The sequence below is a fragment of the Malurus melanocephalus genome, unplaced genomic scaffold (assembly GCF_030028575.1).
Source record: "Malurus melanocephalus ecotype Western Australia unplaced genomic scaffold, MMel_1.1 scaffold_178, whole genome shotgun sequence".
Lineage (NCBI taxonomy): Eukaryota > Metazoa > Chordata > Aves > Passeriformes > Maluridae > Malurus > Malurus melanocephalus.
The window spans coordinates 727908-749615 of record NW_026623410.1 but is presented as its reverse complement, the minus strand read 5'-3'; the positions used below and the strand labels follow the sequence as shown (position 1 = coordinate 749615).

Sequence of the window (21708 nt, the reverse complement as noted above, 5' to 3'; positions counted from 1 at the left end):
AGGGCCTCTCCATCCTCACAGTAAACAATTTTTCCCTAATACCTAATCTAAACATACCCTCTGCCAGTCTGAAGTCATTCCCCCCTGTCCTGTCACTACATGCCCTTGCAAAASGTTTTTCTCCATCGTTATGGTGGCTCCCTTCAGGCCATCCCAAAGACTTCTYTTTTCCAGGCTGAACAATCCCAGTTCTCTCAGCCTTAGGGGAGCAGTGCTGCCCCAGATTTGGGATGTCAGATGAAGGGGCTCCCAGGCTCCTGCTCTGTGTCTGTACCTCTGTCAATACTTTCAGTGCACAGGTCCAGGGATCTCTGCTCAGGAGTGCACATTTATGTACCTGCAAGCACAGTTAGCCAGAGACCAGCAAAGCTCCTGCCCTGCACCTGCCTCTCTGGCAGCCCCACAACCCCCTGGCTTTAATTTCAGCAGGACATGGCTGAAGGAGAACCAGCCATCTCCATCCCAGAGGCTCGAATTGTCCCTTCACCTCTGCTTTCCCCATCCCAGGGTCACTTCCATGGGATTGGGCTCCCTCTGGCTGCTGGGGTGTTTTTGGGCTCTGGTGTGGTTCTGGGGCAGGGATGGTTGTGCAGATGGGGCTGCCCACTGAGGTGGGCTTCTGGGAGGCAGCAGCRCAGACACACACTCCACCTAAAAATTTCCAGCTGACTTGAGCAGTTTCAGTTTTTCCATCCTATCTTCTGGCCAAGTCATAGCAGTACTGATGATATCACAGGGTAGGGAGACATGACTGCTCATCTGGCAGATGACTCTGCCACATTATCAGCTAAACTCCTCTGGGATTTTTTTTCCTTTTTCTTTTTTATGCTTTGTTCAGCCACCAAATATCAGAAGACTTTTTTCCACAAAAAAAAAAAAAAGTTGATTTCTTTGCAGTTAAGCCTAAACCTAAACTCATATCAAGCAAATGCTAGAAATCAAAGAGGATCAAAAAGGAAGCTCTTCAGACACTCCAGCTGGCATGATAAGATCCCAGGCAGGCAGGGGTTTTAAAAGTCCCCCCTTCATTCCAATGTCATTGTGAGAGGCAGGATGGGCCATCAGCCAGGGTAAGTGCATCACAACCTTGAGACAAGTGTGAGTATCACCTCAAACTACAGGGACTTTACTTTCCAGCACAACCAACATCTCCACCCAGATGTACATGGATTTTGTAGATGGCAAATACACAACTACTAATGAATCATAACCACAAATATTTTTTATCCATTAGCAAAATTAGCCAGTCGGGATTAATGCAATCACAGAAAAATCAATGGTGCAACCACAGAAAAATCAGTGGATGAAGCAAAAAATTGACAGGGAGAATCTTTGCCTGAAAGATGGGCATGAAACCTGGCAAAGCACAGTCCAAACCATTTGAGATTTGATGGTAGCTCACAGCTAGGTCTCCTACCATAACCCACCATCAAAGCAGGATGGGACAGCAGCTTGGAGGCGGTGGCCTGCTTCCCCCTGTGTCCCAGAGCCATTGGCACTCACACAGCTGTCAGTGTCCATGGGGAGCCGCCGAGGGTATGGGCAAGAGCGAGCCTGAGCGTGGACAGATTTCCCACCACTTCCGTGTCCGGATCAGGGCTGGAAAGGTCAGATCAGCGAGAGCCCGTGGCATTCAGAGCAGAGAAAGCCCCGCTCGGCACACGGCCGCCTCCCCGCTCGCCCTGCCCGCCTCGGTGACCTAGTTGAGTCATGGGGGGATGGCAGCGAGAGACATCCTGCACTGTGGTTGGCACTGACGCTCTGGGGACAGCGAGGGGCTTCTCCACAGGGCACTGCCTGTTCCTGGAGGTGGAGGAGCAGGGYGAGAGGGCACCCCGAGGCAGGGCTGGCTCTTGCTTGCACCCATGTCATGCCAGCCTGCTCCTTGTGCTGCAGTCCAAAAGGAAAAGCTGGTTTTTATGATTTGTCATTCTCTGGCCAGAGTGAAGGATGTGGCTGGCAGCTGCCTCCCCGCTGATGTGTGGGAGAGATGGCACAAGCTGGAGACACAGGTTGGGTGTTGAGGAAAGGAGCCAGGCCTTGGGTGAGCTCCTGCAGGGCCTGGCTGGGTGTAATCCCCAGTTCAGATACACTAAGTGTAATCAGATATGTGTTTTCTGTTTGCAAGTGCTTTACTTGCTCAAGTTTCAAAGGAAATGTATCCACGTGTTGAGTCACTGCTTGATGTCTTATCTGATCACTGTCACCCCATGGAACCCATCCCATTCCCACATGGAACATCATTCCCCTGGAGGCAGGACACGTGTTTGACCTCCTGAGGCTGCGTGAACCCGGGGCAGCAGAAGGCGGGCGCTGCTGCCACTGGCTGTGGCCCTCTCTGCACCCCCACGCACAGAACACATTTCCTGGGAAAAAGCAGAGATTTGTTGTTATTCTTGGCACTAAAAGTTGCTCAGCATTGCAAAACAAAGGCTGAGACAGACCTTTTTATGTCTTTTTTTATTTTCTTTTTTTTTTTTTTTTTTTTTTGAAATGCCTTTTTTTTTAATGTGCGCAAACTTTTTTTTTTGCAGACTGAAGGCCTCTCCAGCTAAAAACGGAGTGAGGCTGGGGCTGGGGCTCTTTCTGCCTGGGGGTTTATCCAAAGCAGAGTCAGGACAGAGAGGCTTCACCTCAGCTCTGAGATGGGGTGCAGGTGACCCCCTGCTGCAGCCATGCCCTGATGCTGATGTGTCCCCACGTGAGCTGGCGGGTCTGGCCACCACAGCTCCCTCCCTGCCTGGGACATACTCCATGAAAGGAGAAAAGATGCTGTGAAAAACAAGGTAATAATCTAGGGCTCTTTCTGCCATGCCCAGCCTTGAAGGGAACTGAGAAGGTTGGCAAGGAAAWGTTGTTTTGGGGGAATAAACTGTCTTGCTCGCATCTGAGTTACCCCTTGCATCTGTACTGAAGATTCAACTGAAAGAATTTGTCTTACTAGGTTCCGTGAAGCTGCAGACACTAAMAAAGCAAAGAATCCCTAAACACCAGATGAGGAAGAGATGATTTATCAAGAAGGAGATGTCAATAAATTCCTGAGCTATAAGGTTCTGATTTTGTAGTYACGCAGTGAAAATATTTCAGAACTGTTGGATGTCAGCGTGGGAACCTGTCCGGAGGGCTGTGCCTATCTGAGGGAAAATGAAAGGGCTCAAATACTCCAAGAATCTGTTTCACATGTGAGCTCTGGTGGACTGACAGGGAGAGGAGACTGCCTTGGKGGGGAACTGAGGAACGCTCCCATCTGCAAAGCAAAGAGGATGATCAGCCAGAGGCACATGGAACTCATTACGGGGMACATGGAGCTCACTGCAGCATGCTGGGAAGAGCCTTCTGAGACTGTAAGGGACTTGCTGTGGGATAGCTGAGGAAAGGGATGAATCAAGGTGGGAGGAACCAGTGTGGGAAAGCAAAGGGAAAGGGGGACAAAGAGGACTTGTTAGTGCTTGGCGGGCCATGCCCCGTGCCTGGAGGTTGCAGCACGTCCTGTCTGCTTTCCRAACTCTCTTTAGCTGTTTCCTTGCTGAGAATCTGTGCACAGTGTGGATGGGCATGTGGGCAGGCTGGAGTCCCAGTGATGGGAGGGACAGTGTAGGGAAAAGCAGCCTGAGAGACTGGGCTGTGGCTGGGTGTGCTGCTGTGTGCAATGGCTAGCAGTGAGCCAGGCCAGTTGGGAACCTGCATAAATGGCTCAGGAGTTAGGACAGACTGCAGAGACTATRTCTAGGAGCAGCAACTGAAGGAATTTTTAATTTATATGTTCTGYTATGGGGTTTCATCCTGATAAGCCTGAGGGGAACAGGACAAGTCCACTCGTGTTCCTTGTGTGAGGGCTGTGCATTTTCTGCCTGTGCTCCAGTGGGACGCTGTTACAAACCCATTCCTGCTTTCCTGTCTGCACAGAAGTGTCCCCTCCCATGCTCTCCCAGGGGATGCAGATGAGGGAGCCCCAAACGTGTCCCTGAAGCCCAGATACATCTGTGTGTCTGTTAATTTTTCATCTAAGGACTAGTGGAAGTGGCAGACGGAGAACAGAACACACGCAGGTCCTCTGCAAACATCTGTGGTGAGTGCAGCAGCTTGGGAAAAAACAAACATGAACTTCTTGCTCTCTTCTTGCAGGATTCATCTTTACCACACACACTTCAGTATTTAGATGTTTCTTCTGTGAGAAAGATTAGGGAAAGTTTTGGGAAAGCACAGCAGGAGAGAAAAAACAGCCACACCAAATTAGCACCGGTAGAGCAGATGTTTCTGCCCAGTGAATTACAGGGCAACTGAGCAGAGATAATTAACACAGATAAATCAAAAAGTTGATCACAAACGCTCGACAGCTTCTGCAGGGACTGCAGCAAGCAGGCGCTCTGGTGCTACCCAGCTCGCACTCTGCCACCCCTGTTGGAGAGCTGCAGCCCAACTTTCACCTCCAAAACATAGTGCAGAGGTTTATGGATGCTTCTGCTCCCCAAGCGGAGGAAAAATGGGAAACGCAATGCAAGGAGAAGGATTGGGACTGCATCTGCACCCTGTGCTCTGTCCTCTCCTGTAAGGACCACAAGATCATCAGTTTGGAGGTGGTGTGGGGAGTATTGGAGGTTGTACATAGTGAGGGGGTTTCTTAGGCTGACAGCTGACAGGCATAGCCATTAATGTCAGAGGTGAATGAGATTGCAGCAGTAAATCAGGTAGGGGAATTGGAGGAGGAGAAGATAAGAGTTAGCTAACACTTGAGCGGTAGTGGAAAACACAGCAGCCGAATTTTTATGGGAGTTAAATCAAGTAAGTTTTTAAAACCAAGTAAGTTTTTTACCRGAGTTAAATCAAGTTAAGATCAGACTTTTTCTCAGGCTTAGTAGGACCAGGATCAAAAGGATAAATATCTACAACAGGCTCAGCAGGCTGCAAAGCTTTTAGAGCAGTATACACAGATTTCCATGTAACTAACATATCATCAGTGACCAGCTGCCCTTGTTCTTCTTGTGCTTCTAACTCTGCTCCCACCTTTTCCCACACCTTAACATTGTAGGAACTCTGAGGGGGAGTACATTAGAATTGTTATTGGACCACACTAATAAAGCAGTTAACTTAACTGTTGGGGTGTTAAATCCCTGTTCTTTTAAAATTCTCCATAAAATCTCTAAATAAAACTTGTGCTCCTGGCACAAACCTGTCCCATAGCTCCGCGTTCGCRTCTCACCTGTCCAGCAAGCAGAGACTGAAGGTCAGGGATCTCCTCCATGCACAGCTCAGTTTGAAAGTGGCTCCTGCTGACAGAGATCCAGTGATCGTGTCCCAGGATGGGCAGCAGCTTGGGAAAAAGCCAAATATGATCCTCTGCTCTCTTCTTGCAGGATTCATATTTATTGCACACACTTCAGTACTTATATGTTTCTTCTGTGGGGAAGTTTAGGGGAAGTTCAGGGAAAGTTGGGAAAGTGCAGCCAGAGAGATAAAACAGCCACACCAAATGAAGCACCCGCAGAACAGRCATTTCTGCCCGGTCATTCATGCAAAGGCACCCACACACAGGTGCTTGTGGCTGGCTAGAGTCAATCCTTTGGTATGTGCTCCCATGGTCAGGATTACTGCAGCAGGACGCTGCTTTTCCACAGAACTCTTGAGATGACTGCAGCAGGATGCTGCTTCTACCGTCAGGGGCTCAGGCCACCTGGATTTCCCACTGCTGGCACCCCTGGGGGCTGGTAGYGTGACAAGGGCAGGGGGCCAGAGGCTGTGGGGGCTCTGGTGACAGCCCCAGAGCTGTCCCCCTGCTGTAAAGGCTGCTGAGCACAAGAGCTGCTGTGTGTGAAACAGAGARAGCTCTGCCCGGGGTAACTCATCCAGGGCTCTCGGTGCTGCCCGGCTGCCCCCTGAGCAGGCCAATCTGTGGAGCCCCTGAATGGCACAAACACACAGCCATGGCTCTGGTGCCCCATCCACAGCAGCACAACCTCGGGCAAACAGGGGCTGCGTTTGTGGCTGCACGAGAATGACACAGCAGCTGGGAAATGTCTGCTGCCCCTGCTGTGCTGCTGGTTAATGTCATGCAGACAGTGAAATTTGAAGACTGAAAACCTCAAGGAATTACCCCCTTGGATGAGGGGCCAGAGACTGCCTGATTTTTGGAGATATGGACCTTTCCTCATCTTGCCCAGAAGTAGTTTAAGCCTACAGAAATGCTGTTGTGATAAGAACTTTTCAATTKTACATTAAAGTTGCATCTTTAGGTAAGATAATTTAGATAATTCAGTGTTTTGCAAATAAAAGGATTATAAAGAGAGAACTGAGCAGGTTTYTTCTGTGTGCTGTATTAAAATAGAGATTGGCATCAGCTCCCAGCAACATTCCCCCTGCAGGTCCAGAGAAGGGATCAGTGATACTGCTGGGAAAATCTCCATCAGACTCATGTGAGACCAAAGGCAATGTTAGGAGAGTTTACAATGGTTTCAGAAGGACAATTCGTTACACTGAGACTGTTGTACTGGATTCAAGTGCTATACTTGGCCATTTTTAAGTTTTTTGATCACTGAAGAAGTGGTCAGGGCTTAAGAAGTGGTGACCATGRTCTGACCATAATCATTATGAGCAAAAGGAGAGCAGCCCCAGCCAGTAATACAGAGACTTRATATTGCAAAAGAGCTAATATAAGTTACGGGAAATTATGAGCCAAATTGACCAGGTGGAAAGAACAATAGCTAAATGACTGTGAATGGAAAATTAAAGAACCCTTTAACATATATTTGAGAGACAGTGAAGGAAACAATTTAGCCAGAAGCTTAGCCTGACAGCTGTTAGAAATGAGAAAACAATATTGAGAAAACAGAAAAGGAAAGAGTTCACAGTGTTCATGAGGGAGAGGCTGTGAAGCATTGTTCCAATCTGTTTGTTTTTATTGACATCAGATGCTGATTCAGTCTCTGTAGTTCCATAGCTAAGGGATAAACCTTTGCTGATGAAGCTGAGGGTGAGAGGCAGKCGAAGTGGTATTGCATTCATCCTGATCAGCAAGGGATGCTAAAATATCACCCCAATAAAACACTGGCAAAGGGGTKACATGGCTTAGGTGGGAAATGGCACTGCACGTGGATCTTTCTTTCTGGGTTTTGCTGGAACAGGAATAACATCTAATCCTTCTCCAACTCTTGTCACGCAACAGTTTGAGGTAAATGCAAGGCCATCACCAYGGATTAAAAAGCCACCCCAAAACAGAGGCTGGGATTTGCAGACAGAGCTGTTACAGTCTCCAACCCATCTCTGTCCTAGAAAGGCCAGCAGCTCTTATCTCCCTTTCTTCCTACTGCAGTCTCTACTTGCCTACCACCCCTTTACTCAMACTTCAGCTATTTAAGGGAATTAATAAGGCTAATAAAAGGAAGTAACTCTGCCTGCAAATCTTTCCCCAAAATCTGCTTGCAATTCCTATTAAGTTTGAAAGACATGAACAGGTCAGAAATCCACAGGAAGACTCACGAGCTACAATAAAACCTTCTTTTCAGAAGGAATGACTTTGGGAGCTTCTCTGCTGGCCAAAAAACTCGCACAGGGGTGATCAGGGGAGGCARTCAGGTCAATGATGGCAGTGCCAGATAGGAAGAGAAACCACTTCCTTAACCCAGAGCAGGGCTGCATCCGGGGCATCACGGTCTTTATGTCCGTCTTGGGGGTTTCTAGCACCACAGGAATGAGTAGGAATAGAGCCCGCTAACCCAGAGAGCTCTGCAAGTGCTCAATTTCTGAATGTCATCTGTACAATTCTTTCTGTTTCTTTTCACAGGTTATTTATTCTCCGTACCAGAAAATGTCAAGAAGATGTATTTGATTTTTCTCTSCTGATATCTGACAGCATGATGGTGTGTTATGGTGGGATTTCTGACTGAAGCAGCTGTAACACAAAGGAAGGGAGATGTGTGTGACTAAGCTCACCTCGACCTTTCAGAGGTCCCACAGCCCATGCTTGGCCCCGACCCACTCAGYTGGTGGCTGATAAGGGAAACCCATTCTGAGGAACAGAAAAGCTCCATCCACAGAGGCTCACCGTGAGACAGAGACGCAGTGCTCAAGGCAGAGACCTCCACAGCAATGGAAAATCACCTGTCACATCCTGAGAGGGGCAGCAGCTGACCTTTGGAACCTAACAAGTCCAGTGTGAAATGCCAGCTGAGGAAATGCTGACTTTGGTTTGCTGCAAAGGCTGCACTGCTGCCCATGGGCAGTGCTGGAAATCACTGATGTGGAAAACCATTAAACACCCGGCTCTTCCTCAGGCACTGTGCCCACTTACAGATCCTCCCTAGCCAGGCACCAAGAGCTGCCAGCACTGCCAGGGAGGCAAATCCTARTCCTGGCCCAATGCAGCCAGCACTCAGCATTGTGTCCTCCTGGAAAAGCACCTTCTCCTGGCCCAGGGGCTGTGACAACCAGGAAAAATGACTGCACACAGCAGCGGGGCGCCAGCAGCTGCTGGAGGTGTGCCCTGGGAAATCCATCCACTGCTCATCTCCCTGCTCCCTTAACACAGCTTCCTCGGAAAAACAGCAGCAGGATGAGGCACAGTGAGATTTCCCTCAGTGAAGTGATTATGCTCCGTTTTGGTGATCTCGCCACTGAATCCTGGCTCAGCCTAAATGTCAGTATTTTTCTTTGAGATTTCACAGTGTTTTCATCATTTCTGTCTCTAATTCACACTGCCARAAGTAGCCAGACTAACAGGAATTCCTTCTGGTTCAGTGTCTTTCCTGTCAGAAATCTTTGACATATACACATCAGCCAAAAAGTGGTTATACACAAGAAAAGGTCACATGAAAGTGAAATTAACACAGGATCATAAAATATCCTGAGTTGGAAGGGATCCACAAGGATCATTTTGTCCAACTCCTGAATTTTTAGAGAGCCTCTCCACCAGCCACCTCCAAGAATAACCTTTCAGCTCAGATTCATAATCTATGTTGATATTTTAGCAAAAGACTATATAATACTTTTCCAGTTTAGGGTGAACTAAGCAACTAAAATCAGTCAGGAATCAACAGATTCTTGATGTGCTGAATGTGAAAAGCATTGGTGTCCTTGATGATGAAAGGAGACAAATAGTTAATGTGGTTCAGAGACACTGGAACAGGAATACACAAACCTCTTAGGCAAAAGTCCTTGTCTTCAATAAATAAATCTTAGTTATAAAATACTTTTATATTATAAAATACATTTATATTATAAAATACATTTATATTATAAAATACATTTATATTATAAAATACATGAAAATTAAATACATATTTTAAAATTAAAATGTGTTTAATTATTAAATATTTCTGGAGTGGACAGAGACATTAAACAGCAGTAGCTGGGGCACACAAAGGTCTTCCCTTTTTAACTTTAACTTTGCTTTTCTCCCCCTCAAAGGCTTCCTTTGCTATTCTCTACTGTTTTACTAAATGAAACCATGCATCCAGTTATTCCTGAGGCAAGGACAGCCTTGCTGGAAGACAGGCAACYATACACAAGAAGACAACCCAGCATGGGGTCTATTGATTGCAGCAATGAGAGCAACAGCCCCGCTCTTCTGGTAATTAATTCCAAGTGCAGGCCAAACCCTAAACTGATCGGTAAAAGCTCCCAGCAAGAGCTGAGAGGTCAGATGTCTGCTGTGAGCATGTCCCCCTTYCTGCCTGGCTTGCCAGAGGATGCCCAAGGAAAAGGGCAAGTCCAGGAGGACAAGGTGCATCTTTCCATTTTGTTCACAAACCATCCCCCATCAGCTGCCCGCCTGCTGAGCGGCAGTTTCATACAGACCCTGCTTCACAGGTATTATGAAAAAAAGAATCAATTGCTGGAGATGCAGTGCATGTCCACAGCTACTTCTCTGCCCAAGGGTTTTCCTTGCCCCACAGACAACATCTGGTGTTGTTCATGGAAAGCCACACTGCTTGCTACTTGTTTCCTTTCTCCTTGGAGCTGTTTACAAACAGTTTAATTGGTTCTTCCAMTGTTCTTCTAAGAAATTAAATTCTCCTCTATAACTGCCCTACTTCTTTTGAGGGGATGACAACACTTTTCCTGAGAAATGGGACTTAAATGAAGGCAAGTGCCAATAARGGCTGCCAAGTCTTGGTTGAAGGCTCCTGCTCTGTGACTCGCACACAGAGTGCTCCCCATGGACCAGGAGCTGTGCTCTGTGCCTCTTCCCACTGATCTGGGGCACTGGCAGGCAGGGCTCCAGCTGAATCCTGGTACGACCATGGCACTGCAGGATTTTGCCTTGACCCTAACCAAAACGTTTTAGCTGAAGTTATAAATCACTCAGCTCCCCAGTTTGRGAAAGCTCAGAAGTGACATACTAATGGAAGAGGTATTAGATTTTTGTCAAAACCAAACAAACTAGCATGCCTTTTTACCAACCAAACACTGGTTCCTGTTAGTCCTTGCTGGAATAAACTTCCTGCATGTGTCAGTGAGAGGCATTTATTTTGAAAACTAACAAGACCACCTGAGCAGCGGGTCCAAAGCCATCCCAGCCCGTCTTCTCACTGGAATGACTTAATAACAGCAAAGGGTTGAGGCAAACCCTAAGAGACTCCAGCTTTAGGGTCCTTGTGGAAGAGAGACCCAAATAATTTTGATAAATACAGCAGATTTGGGCAGATACTGGGTGTGTGCAGCAGGTCTGCARTGTGTTGGGATTCCAAAGGCCTGGAAGGTTTCCTTTCAGAGGGAGAGTGGGGTGTCTGAAAGTCACAAAGTAGCGTGTGCTTGGATTTCCATATGCAAGGCAGGAGGAGAGCCTAACAGCAATCAAAACCACGGAAGAGTCTGTGCATGGGTGTTTGTGATGGCTCTGGATGAGCTGTCCTCTTTCCTGTTTCGGATCCAATGCCAGGGACATTACTTGAAATGCAACTTTCGATCCGCCGTGCTACCGGCGCTGCTAACTCAGGCTGAGAGACACTTGCACTGGGGAGTACAGAAATGACAAGACAATTTCAGAAACACATAAGCACAACCTTCACCCACAGGGTTTTTTAGAGTTTTAGAAACAAAACCAGTACAAAATCCAGAGTCAGGGAGAGAGGAGATGGAGATGAGTAGAGCTCATGCCTGGTTCAAAGGCACGTGTGTGAGATGTGGGAATTACAGGGTCCCAGGGGTTTGGAATGTCTCAGCTCAGCACTCTGGCATTTTTGCAGAAATTAAGCAGTGAGCAGAAAGCCCAAGTTCCCTATCCTGGAGAGAACAGGCTGGGATACTCAGAGCAGCTTTCCTGAGGGCCTTATAAGCCCTAGACATGACACTGCAGATCCATAGAAGCAAACAATCTTCACATCCCTCCAGCCCCAGGAGGCCTCTGCAGCACCTCAAGGTATTACTTCATTCCTCTGCAGGGCATGGCCAAGCCTGGGTCCCGTCCCAGCCAGTGCTCCCAGCTGCTGTGTGAATGCAGAGTGTCACAAAATACCAAACTCACACTCTGTGTCCCAGGGAACTGCTCTGGGTAGCACAACCCCTCCTTGCTGTGGCTGCAGCAGTATTTCTGGTTGAGGAAGGAGGGTTAGGGCTGTTTCTGGGGCCTCTCATCGGGCTGGGGCTCAGCTGGGGGCTCCAGCACACCCAGCCAAGTGACCACTGGTGGGTGTGGAATGAGAATTTCCATGCACTCAAAACCCAGTGGAACATGTGAAARCTGAACCTTCTTCACTAAGTTTCCRTGARTTGTGGTGTGTTCAACAACACCAGAGTGCATTCCTCACTCAATCCACCATCAAGGACAGTGAGCATGGGGAGTCCTCATGGCAGGACCCAGCTGCTGCACTCCCTTCTTCCTTTGGATTATGTTCACAGGAAAAATACACAAAAGAACATTACTCCCGCTTCCTCTGCATGCAGGTTGCATGTCAGGACATGTGCCTTGTGACAGGTTGAGAGGGCACATTTTGGGGAAGGGAAACTTGCTGACAACTCATCCCTAGAAGGCAGGTAATCATACTCCCAGTGGGCTCAATCCTCACCAGGAGAAGGCAGCGCCTGACTTCAGTCACAATATGGTAATTTGTAGCCCAAAAAAGCCCAGCAAAAAGAGAAAAAAGTGATGCAAAGTCTGTCACCCAAAATAAGCACAGGAGATGGTCCCTGCTGCAGTCAACTGACGTYTGGCAGCTCGGGGTGTCACAAGCAAAAGTCACAAAGAGACCAACCAAAGGGTTGTGCTGGTATTCCAAGAGACAGGCTTCCCTCTTCCAGGAAGCAAGACTRGATGGCCTGGGAATGCCCCTCTGGAGGCATTTCCTGGACTACACGTTTCTGAGTGCGCAAAAAAGGGAACGTGCTCTCTAAGAGTTCTCCATTTTCTCCCTCCTATGCTTTGTGCATGGCTTTAAAACACTTAAAGAGTAAGAAAAAAGTGAAAAGGGAAGTGCATATTTTCTCTCCAATTTTATRCTATCCACCTATCCCACATCCCTTCCTACTCATTGCTTCTTTACARAAGAGAGATTTCAGGAGCATCATATGGTGTTAGCAAGGGAGAAAAACAACCCTGTGCCCCTCACCTGAGGCTGAACAGAGAGGTGAGAGCTTTCACTGACAAAAAAGTGAGTGAAGACAAGCACTGTCCACCCAACTCTTTGTTACTGTTGGAAAGATCACATATCATGACATCTACAGCTGAAGCTCTTGAAAGACATAAACATCTCTCCTTTCAAAGGCCCTTACTCAAAACTGAACTGGGATGCAATAAATCAGCCCCCACATTCACACAGAAAACCAAAAATTAAAAAAAGAAAAAAAAAAAGGGATGCAATAAATCAGCCCCCACATTCACACAGAAAACCAAAAATTAAAAAAAGAAAAAAAAAAAAAAAAAAAAAAAAAAAAAAAAAAAAAAAAAAAAAAAAAAAAAAAAAAAGAAAGAAAAGAGAGAAAGAAAGAAAGGAAGGAAGGGGAAATTCAGATTAGTCACAAAGAAGTTCCCCCGCCTGCTTCGCTGTGCATAAAGCGATCTCCTGAAGGCACTGTCTTCACTTCATCTCTGCTCCTGGCACAGAGCTCACCAATCCCCTCCTCCCTCTGTGCTCCTGCAGTGCTCCCAGCCCCTTCTGCAGCAGCTGCCGGCAGCGAGGCTGAGATGGAAGGCCAGCCAGATGCAGAGCCAAAGAATGGAGAGCAGATGGAATGTGAAAGGGAGAGTGCGGAGGATGAGTGGAAGCGCTGGCAAAGAGGACAGGTTAGGAACACGCTGCACCTCGTGTCCGCAGTTGCTCAGTGGATATTACTGCTTGCCTGCCTGATTTACCTTGGGATGGATTTTCTGCGGCCCTCAAAGGTAAGAGCTCATGTTCAATCCTTTGTCTGCTGGCCTGTAAAGATTTGTAAGAGTGTTGTTTTCTTTTTTTTTTTAAGGAAAGAAAAAAGCTTCTAAGTTTATTCCTATTCAAATCCCAAGTTTTTAATCGCTTCTGCATGGTAGTAATTGTTTTTGGTTTTTTTTTTATATTGCCCGATCTTAAAATAACTTCAGTATTGCCAAGTGCAGGGTTTTGGGCCAAGTTTCCAGAAGAGTGATAGTTCCAAGAATGGTCTTTTCACTGACCCCTGGGRGAGAGCAGTCGGACTCCGTCCCACTCTCCCCCCTTCTTGCAGTGACRCATGTGTGCTTATTTCCATTTAATTGAAGATCATCTGCGTGAATGACAACCAGATTTGCTCATAAACACCTCCTGAACTTCTAAAGTGTGCTATATGACAGACAGATGTGTGACAAGGCAAGTTATCTTGTGACACCTCTAGCAAGACCCTCTGATGCCTTTTGGTGCTCTCAGCCTGCCCATAAAGTGGGGTTAGGAGCAGTCATCTGTGTCTGTGCGTATGTGAGGGAGGTTGGTGTGTCCAGAGGGAGTTTCGTGTATCCACAACACCGCAGAAAACAAGATAAATAACAGAGATGCTTGCAGCTTACAATACGTTAGCACAAGTTGCAGCACACACGTGCCTCTCTCATGTGTTTGCAGGCTGATGGATCGTCACAGCCTTTCTCAGTTCCTTCAGTGCTGCTTCTGCAGTAGCGACATCTCCTCCCACTCCTTCTCCAGGAGCTTTGTACCACTTTAAAGCTTGTTGTGCTTCRTTTTACCCGAGTTCATGCTTTCCTCCCACCTAGGCTCGGCACAGAAGTGAGCCAGGCATGTAACCAYGCATGAGAGAGATGGCCTCATGCTCCAGGTCCTCTGCTGTTYAATAAAAACCCTTGTGCTCTGCACRAGTTTCACTGACCTGASTCTCACAAGTGGTTATTAAACTGCAGAACAATGACCCTGATAACACTGAAAGATAACACTTGTCCTTCAGGTCAGTCCTTTTCTCCTTCCACTACTTTGGGAGAGAGAAGTTGCACTGTAAGCTAACAGAGGAAGGCAAGCAATCACACTGCTCAAGGTGCCAAAATCCCTCCTAGGTCACACTCCAGCTGTGAAGCCTCATTTTTCAGTATCTTGCTCTTCTGTAAAAATGTAAATTCTAATCCTCCTCTTCCAGAGGAATTGAACAGGGCTTTTTTCCAGAGGAATGGAGCAGAACATTGCTGCCTGAGAGCCTTACAAACCCAAGAGAGCAGCAGCAGGCGAGGGGACACAGTACATGCCTGGAGTTTCCCTCCCTTGACAGAAACAACWGAAACAGGGTGCTCGAGGAGCAGCAGTGGCAATAGATGAGAAGCCCAGGTCCTGGGAATCACCAAAGGACCTTTTCAGTGTAAACCCTTGCTAACTACAGGCTCAGGAGTAGCTACTATTAAGAGATGACCCYGGTGTCCTGTTTGGAGTGTACTACACTGTGCAGGAGTGGTCTCGTGGGCTGTAAATGAGGGGATTTCATTRCAGTGCAATTAYAGGGCTCAGCTGGRTAACCATSAACTGATCATATARTATCTCCYGAAGARGCAGCAGTACTAATCTGACTTGACYTTTGGGGCAGTTTAGGGACATAAACTTTATGGAAGTAGGAGCACAGCAACAAGAGAGTGGCAGGCTTGGGAGTGCCGGTCCATGGGAGGGACCGAGTGGCTCTCCCTATCCTTGGGGAGAGTCTCCTTCTGCCCTTCAAGAATGCCACATTAACTTTACTCATGAGGCAATAACTGTTTTTTCRTAGAAAGATCATATTTGATTCCTTTCCATTGTCCTCATGGAAACATGGCTCTTAAAAACACTGCTTCTGGACTGTTCTGTGAAAACACAGCAGAAATAATGTCATGGCAAACACTYAGGAAAGTCAGCATCTACAACCCTGACTGTTCCTAACAAAAAGGGACAGTGSTCTCATTTCTGTCATGTGAGCACTTGGAGAACAAGCCTCAGCTGAGATTTCCAAATGAGGAAGTTTAAAAAAGGGTAGTGATAGTCTGCTTTTGCATCTGCAATTCCYACCTCTGCTGGAATTACCTTCTCCTGCCACACCTTTCCTCTTGCAGGGGAGGTAAAAACCATAATCCTAATAGCTCCTGGTGAGGAGAAGGTACAAGCCACTCCCAGAAAATGTTCACCTGCCACCTATGTGACACCTCCACGTGTGACACGGGCAGCTAATTGCAGCAGTCCCCTCAATCAGCCCCCTGAGGTTTGTGCTTTGTGCAGTACAAATCTGTTCCTGGAACTTCTGCCACGGTGTGGACACAGTATCCCAGCCAGGAGGAATCCTGTTCGGGGTCCAGAACAGGCTGAAATGAAAAATCTGTGTGTAAATGGCACGGGGAAATCTGAAGCAGTCAGTAAGAAACACTGTGTGCTCTGTGTGCTCAGCCCTGCTGGCATCCTGTCCCACAGAAAGGCAGAACAGAGACAAGAGAGCTGAGTAACTTCGGTACAAGCTCCCAGAGTCCTTCCCGTACTGCCARTGCATTGTCTCCTCAGCAGGATTTACCAGCAGGTAACTGCAAAGTGCTTTGAGATCACACAATAAATGGAAGAGACACGTCAAACAGGTCATCTGCATTAGTGACAACGGGACTGATATTCTTATAATTGCCGTGAGTTTGTCACCCACGCTGTCTGTGTTTATTACATGCTGTCCACCAGTGGCCAGACTGCACAGATTGTGGTAAACTTGTGTGATCTCAGATGCTCGGTGCTTTGCTATCATCTTGTTGGGAAACTACCTGGAAATCCCGGCTGCCTGCGCCGGGAGAGAAATGCTGGTGCACCCAGGTGCCTCGAAGAAGAGCAAGCACGGGATTCAAGCCGAGGGGAGGGACAGGGACGAGAATGCCAGGGGAGATAGATCCACCACTGTCCCTGCGCAGTTCAGGCTTCTATTTGTCAGCGGTACCAGCTTTGCCGGGGTAGAGGCGAGGAGCATCAGCCGTGGCAGCACTAGAGGGTGCCAGAGCAGACCTTTCCCCGCAACAGCACCCAGCTCACCTCGGGCACAGAGCGCACAGGGCGGCCGGCTGTCCGCCGCCTTCCCCTGCTGCTGGCCTYTGCCCCGAACCCGCACAGAGTCTGTGCTCACATCCCGCACATTCCCTGTGCTCTGCCCCTGGAACACCTGCAGCCATGAAAGTCATGAAAGTCAGCCCAATCCTCATCTCACCAGCTCACCGCCTCCCTTAGGAAGCCTTTGGCACAGGTAAAGACAAGAACACAGAGCACTGAGCCTGAGCTTTCACTCTTTAATCAGGCAAAACGCTGAAGACTTGTGGTTGTGCAGAGACTGCAGATTTGGGTCTCCTGTGGTTATGATGAGAGAGAACTTYGAGATGCGAAGTTCAGATTTAAAAATCCAATACATAAGCTTGGTGGTTTGTGTATCTGACCAGTAAGATACACACTTCTGTATTTGCATTCACTTTCTCTGCTTCATTCATAAAACTCAGATCACAGAATCATAGAATGGTTCAAGTTGGAAGGGACCTTGAAAATCTTCTCTTTCCAACCTCCCTACCATGGGCAGGGAGATCTTCCACTAGCCTAGGTTGTTGAAAGCCCCATCTAACTTGGCCTTGAACACTTGCAGGGATGAGGCATCCACAGCTCCTTTGGACAATCTGTGCCAGTGCCTCACCACCCTCACAGAGAAGAAATTMTTCCTAATACTCAATCTAAACCTGCCCTCATTCCCCTCTATCCTATCACTCCAAGCCCTTGTCAAAGGYCCCTCTCCAGCTCTCTTGTAGCCCCCCTAGATTGTGGGAGACACTTTGAGTTCTCCCTAAAGCYTTCTCTTCCCCAGGCTGAACAGCCCCAACTCTCTCTGTCTGCCTTCATAAGAGAGGGGCTCCAATCAATTTTAAACACATCTCAATGCACTTAAGAGCCTCTGAGAGACAGACCCACATCCATTAGCAGCCTGACCCAAAGTGCAAGGAACCATAAAGCCAGACCCACCTCTTGGTCCCTGCAGGAGGGTCAGCAYGCCTGGGTYGCTGCTCTGCGAACGATGCCTTTCKGTAGGTSACATAAATTCAGGCTCCAGGAGGTCATGCAGAAAAGGCTCTGCACCCCAACGTCCTTCCAGGCTGTTTGCTCTGACTCGATTACCCTCAGCAGCATGGTTTTCTGAATGAAACCAGCACTGCCTGGGTGCTCTGGAGGGCTCAGCACCGGGCTGGAAGTCTCACTGGYTGGGAACCACGTTAAAATAGCATTTTATAATAGTGATATAAAAACAAGTCCAGAGCCCAGGTGGCTGGCAGCAGCTGTGCCAGCTGAGTCTGCCTGTTGTACTTTTGGAGACTCAGCCTCAGTCCTGGCTGGGAAATGAAAGTGATAGCAGCAGCAGTGAGGGGCCAGCCCCGTGCTTTAACGAGGATTTCTCTTCTTTGTTTTCCAGCCTCAGAGACACGAARTGCCATGGACCCACATCCGGTACTCAGGTGGGTGTTGGGGTGGGGGCACCCTGGGACAGTCCCTGGCCCCTCAATGATCCTCCAGTGCAGGAGCCACCACTGTGCCACATTCCCCTGGCACACTGGGGTGCTCCTGGCTCCCCACTTTACCATAGTCCCCAGAGACCTCCATATGGCATCTGGTGGCCCCTAAAATACCTAAATGGCTGTTATGTCTTTTGTGCCACAGTAGCTGTTTCTTGTGACAGAAGACTGCTGCCAGGAGAGCTGTCATAGGGAAAGGGGACAAGAATGCCTGAGTGCTGCAAGGGGCCAAAACAAAACAAATGGGTTTTCCCAGAGCAGAACAAAAAACCTGCAAACCTGCATGGATTTCTGCAACACTCACCTATCTCTTAAAATCAGTTTTCACTCTGTGAATGAACAAGAAAGGCATTTTTGAGAATTTACTAAGTACACACGGGATACTCTTGGGGTATTTCTGAAACAAGTCAATGGTTTCCTGATTTATGAAAAATGTAAATGATTTCCTGGGGAAGAGTGGGTGAGTGCACACACCATATCAGATGTGCTGCTCTGCGTGCTGGCTACTTTGGATGTTTGTCCGATGCCACACCTCAAAGACAAAACCAATTACTAAAATTTTTAAATCATACTTAAAGTACTGTTCACATTTTTACTTTCAGTTAAAATTGTGTGGCAGCAATTAGTTTAACCTAATAGAAACTCMTGTCCTTTAGAAGAAAAGCTTGAGAAATCTGGCCCGAGCCCAGAGAAGCTGTGCTGCCTGCCTGGAGACCTTCTGGCTGCCCTTCTTCCAAGGGTTTTCAGCTGGTGTGCTGAAACCCCAGGGGCACAGCAGAGAGACATGGCCAGCACAGCCATGGGAACTGTTACTGCTCGTTCCATGAGAAAACCTGTCATGCTAAGTTCCAGTTTAATTTCTTCTTATTCTGCTCTGTAGTAATCAGTTCCTTCTGCTTCTGTCTCTATGCTGCTCTTTTAGTCTGTCTTCTTTTAAAAAACCACCATAACCAAACCCTAAGACAAAGGGCTTATGTTACCAGCATCTCTGCAGAAACCACTTTTKGTCTTCCTTCCAGCTCTGAACATTTTTTCCTCATCTTATTTAATGTCTTCATTTTCCCATTCTTTTTAGGAACATRTGCTTTCTAAACTCACAGTAATGCTTTACTTACAGCACTTTTATGTATTCCAAGTAAGACATAAAGTAAGTAAATAGTGCACAAATAAAAATTTGGAGGAATAATTAATGTAAACAAGAGTTGTAGTCTAAAAGATACAGCTAAGTCAAGAGTGAGAACCTGYAAATTTTCACAGCAGATGATGTCTGTCTAGAGTAGATGATATTCTAGCTCTGGTCTGCCCTACTCTCTAGTTCACTCTCACCTTTCTTATATTCATCTATTTTTCCTGTAGTCATTGGGTATAAAACAACCYATTTCCCAGAAGACTTTTGCCATCAAAGGATCACCTTTGCTTTCTTCCATTCCAGGTGAAAGCATCAAAGGAGTAGCCATGAATCTCATTGCTGAACTAGGCTCCATTCAGATCAGGAATGGGTCCATCGTGATCCCCTGTGATGGTCTCTACCTCATATCCCTGAATAGTTCAATCGACCCAGAAGAGGAGGATTTGCTGAAGGTGACCCTGCAGGGGACACAGCAGACAAACTCCCTGTGGGAGCAGACCGTGAACAGCAAAAACACTGCAGTAAATCTCACCACGGTGCTCTTCTTGTTTCATCACGACAGCGTCACTCTGTGGACCAACTCCAATGCCATCATCTCGGATCTGTCCTTTAGCCTGGTCTTGCTAGCTACCCCAAATGATAACTGCTGGGGTTGATGTGTGAAATACAACATGGAAAGCWCAGCCTTCCCTATCAATCTGTAGGTTTTGTACTTGTACAGGCAGACTGCTCTAGAATCCCTCCCTGGGGCTGTGGAAAGCCTCGGTGGGAGTGCAGATAAACCACAGTGCAGACAGGCTTTATATAGTGCATGCAGTGTTCATCCCKTTGGAGCTCTGTGCAGCTGATTTGCTACCTAGGATGGATCTTTCCTACACTGGGAAAGGGATGTGTGGAGCTCTTGAGGAGAACAGAAATGAAAGCCAAAGAAAATCACCCAAGCTTAGCTCATATTCAGAGAAACCCTGGGTTTCTCTATTTACTTGACTGTGTCTGTATATAGTAGAAATGTGCTGTGTTTTTTCTCAAATAAAAGCCTGGTAAGTCGGGAAGATACCTCAARTGCCTTGAAGCCATTTGGAGTAGGAGGAGCATAAATCTACTCAACAGCCCTGTGCCTGACAAGACGGAAAGCAGGGAAAAGGCAGCAAGGGAATGCCTTTGGAATGATCCAGATAAAGGCTGTCTGACAGGTAAAGGCCATGAAAGAAGGTGGAATTTTGAAATGAGCTGACAGGACTGCACTGGACAGCAGAAGCACAGATCATGCACTGACTGTGGGGTTTTGGGGGGAGCAGCTTTTGAGAGCACTGGCTGTTCCAACTATCCGCAAACTACTGAAGCCTGACCCAAAGGAATATCTGGTGGGACATTCATATCTTAAGATGTAAGGTCTCAGAGGAAAATCTCCTTCAAGCACACACACACCCACACACCCTGGCTTGACCCAAAAGTGTTCTAGGCACATAAAAACTTGGGAAAACACGAAGACTTCTAGATTTGGTGAGTTCTCTCTAATGGACCAAGKGAAACCTGCAGGCCTGCGCATCCTTTACTCAGGGAGAACTCAAATGGTTCAGGTGACTCCCCTTGACTTTGTCACACAGGGGTGCACCAGGGATTCACAGGCACGACCTCCACAATGCCCCTTGCACACCTGCCTGGCTCCTGCTGAGGTCAGACTGCTCTCAGTGATCCTGGGCTGCTCATCCCTGCTCTCAGCTTGGGGCTGCTGCGGACAAGTCCTGCCCTGCCCACGCTGCAGGCAGCTCATGACCTCAGCACCGCCAGTACCTGGGGAATTTTCAGTCGGAGCGAGGCAGTTTTTAAGGGCAAGTTGTCTACGTGTCTCCCAATGAACTCCATCAACATTCAGCATGTCACTGCTGGCTGCACACTCCAAAGTCTTTTGTTAAAAGTATTTATGTATTTATATGACAGGCATAAGAATGTTACATCRGATTTCTTAGAAACACTGGGAAGGGCTCAGACCAGGTTGTCAGCACTGAACTCCTCCTTGAAGACACTCCCAGGCCCTGGACTGTGCCTGCTCTGCCCCCAAAAACCAACCTGGACTGACCCCTCGTGGCTGAGCACTCCTGCAGGCTCAGGTGCCACAGACAGCTAAGGAAATCTTCCAGGCCTTGGAGAGCTTTCCATGTGCTTTAGGCTAATGAACTTCCCTACCTCGGCCAGGCCACAGCCTCAGGGGAAACTGCTGTGGCTGAAGCAGTTACTCACACAGTGCCAAGAAGCAGCTTTTCTCCTCTCAACTGAGAAGCTGCGGCTGACTTGCACCCGCAGGGTGCTCGTCATTAAAAGATATTTTTGGGTTTTAATTCTGGCCATGCTTGCCACCACAGGGACTGAAGGCAGCTGCACCCTGCCCCCAGGCTGGGGATTGTCACATTCCCCAGCTGAAGTGAGAATATGTTTATCTTCCAAAAAAATAATAAATTTTTCCTTTGCAGTATATGCTCTTGTAGTGTCTCTTGAGGAGGGGTCTGGGGGAGGAGATTGGAAGTGACTGATGAATTATACATTCAGTGTTTGTGCAAACATACATTGTTATAAAAACTACATAAAATTTTCACATACTTCCTTTTTTTATAGTTCAGCTTTTTTTTCAGCTCTCCACAAGGGTATGCATGGCTGGTGCTTCCCAACA

At 47.5% G+C, this 21708-nt stretch overlaps 1 protein-coding gene and 1 long non-coding RNA gene across 3 annotated transcripts; one reads left to right on the top strand and one right to left on the bottom strand.

Annotated features, from left to right (window-relative positions):
- Positions 1 to 1664: 1664 nt before the first annotated feature.
- Positions 1665 to 17727, bottom strand: LOC130577437 (uncharacterized). Of its 2 annotated transcripts, none has more exons than XR_008965765.1 (3): positions 17367 to 17727; positions 5201 to 5397; positions 1665 to 2366 (listed from the first exon to the last, which is right to left on the bottom strand). It is a non-coding gene; the product is annotated as an uncharacterized LOC130577437 (long non-coding RNA). The 2 variants fall into 2 exon arrangements; XR_008965766.1 differs by lacking the exon at positions 1665 to 2366 and adding an exon at positions 3426 to 4168.
- Positions 12807 to 21505, top strand: LOC130577435 (tumor necrosis factor ligand superfamily member 4-like). The gene is made up of 3 exons (XM_057372777.1): positions 12807 to 13312; positions 17812 to 17854; positions 19344 to 21505. The coding sequence occupies exons 1-3, from the start codon at positions 13115 to 13117 to the stop codon at positions 19694 to 19696; spliced, it is 594 nt and encodes a 197-aa protein (XP_057228760.1). The 5' UTR covers positions 12807 to 13114; the 3' UTR covers positions 19697 to 21505.
- Positions 21506 to 21708: the final 203 nt, after the last annotated feature.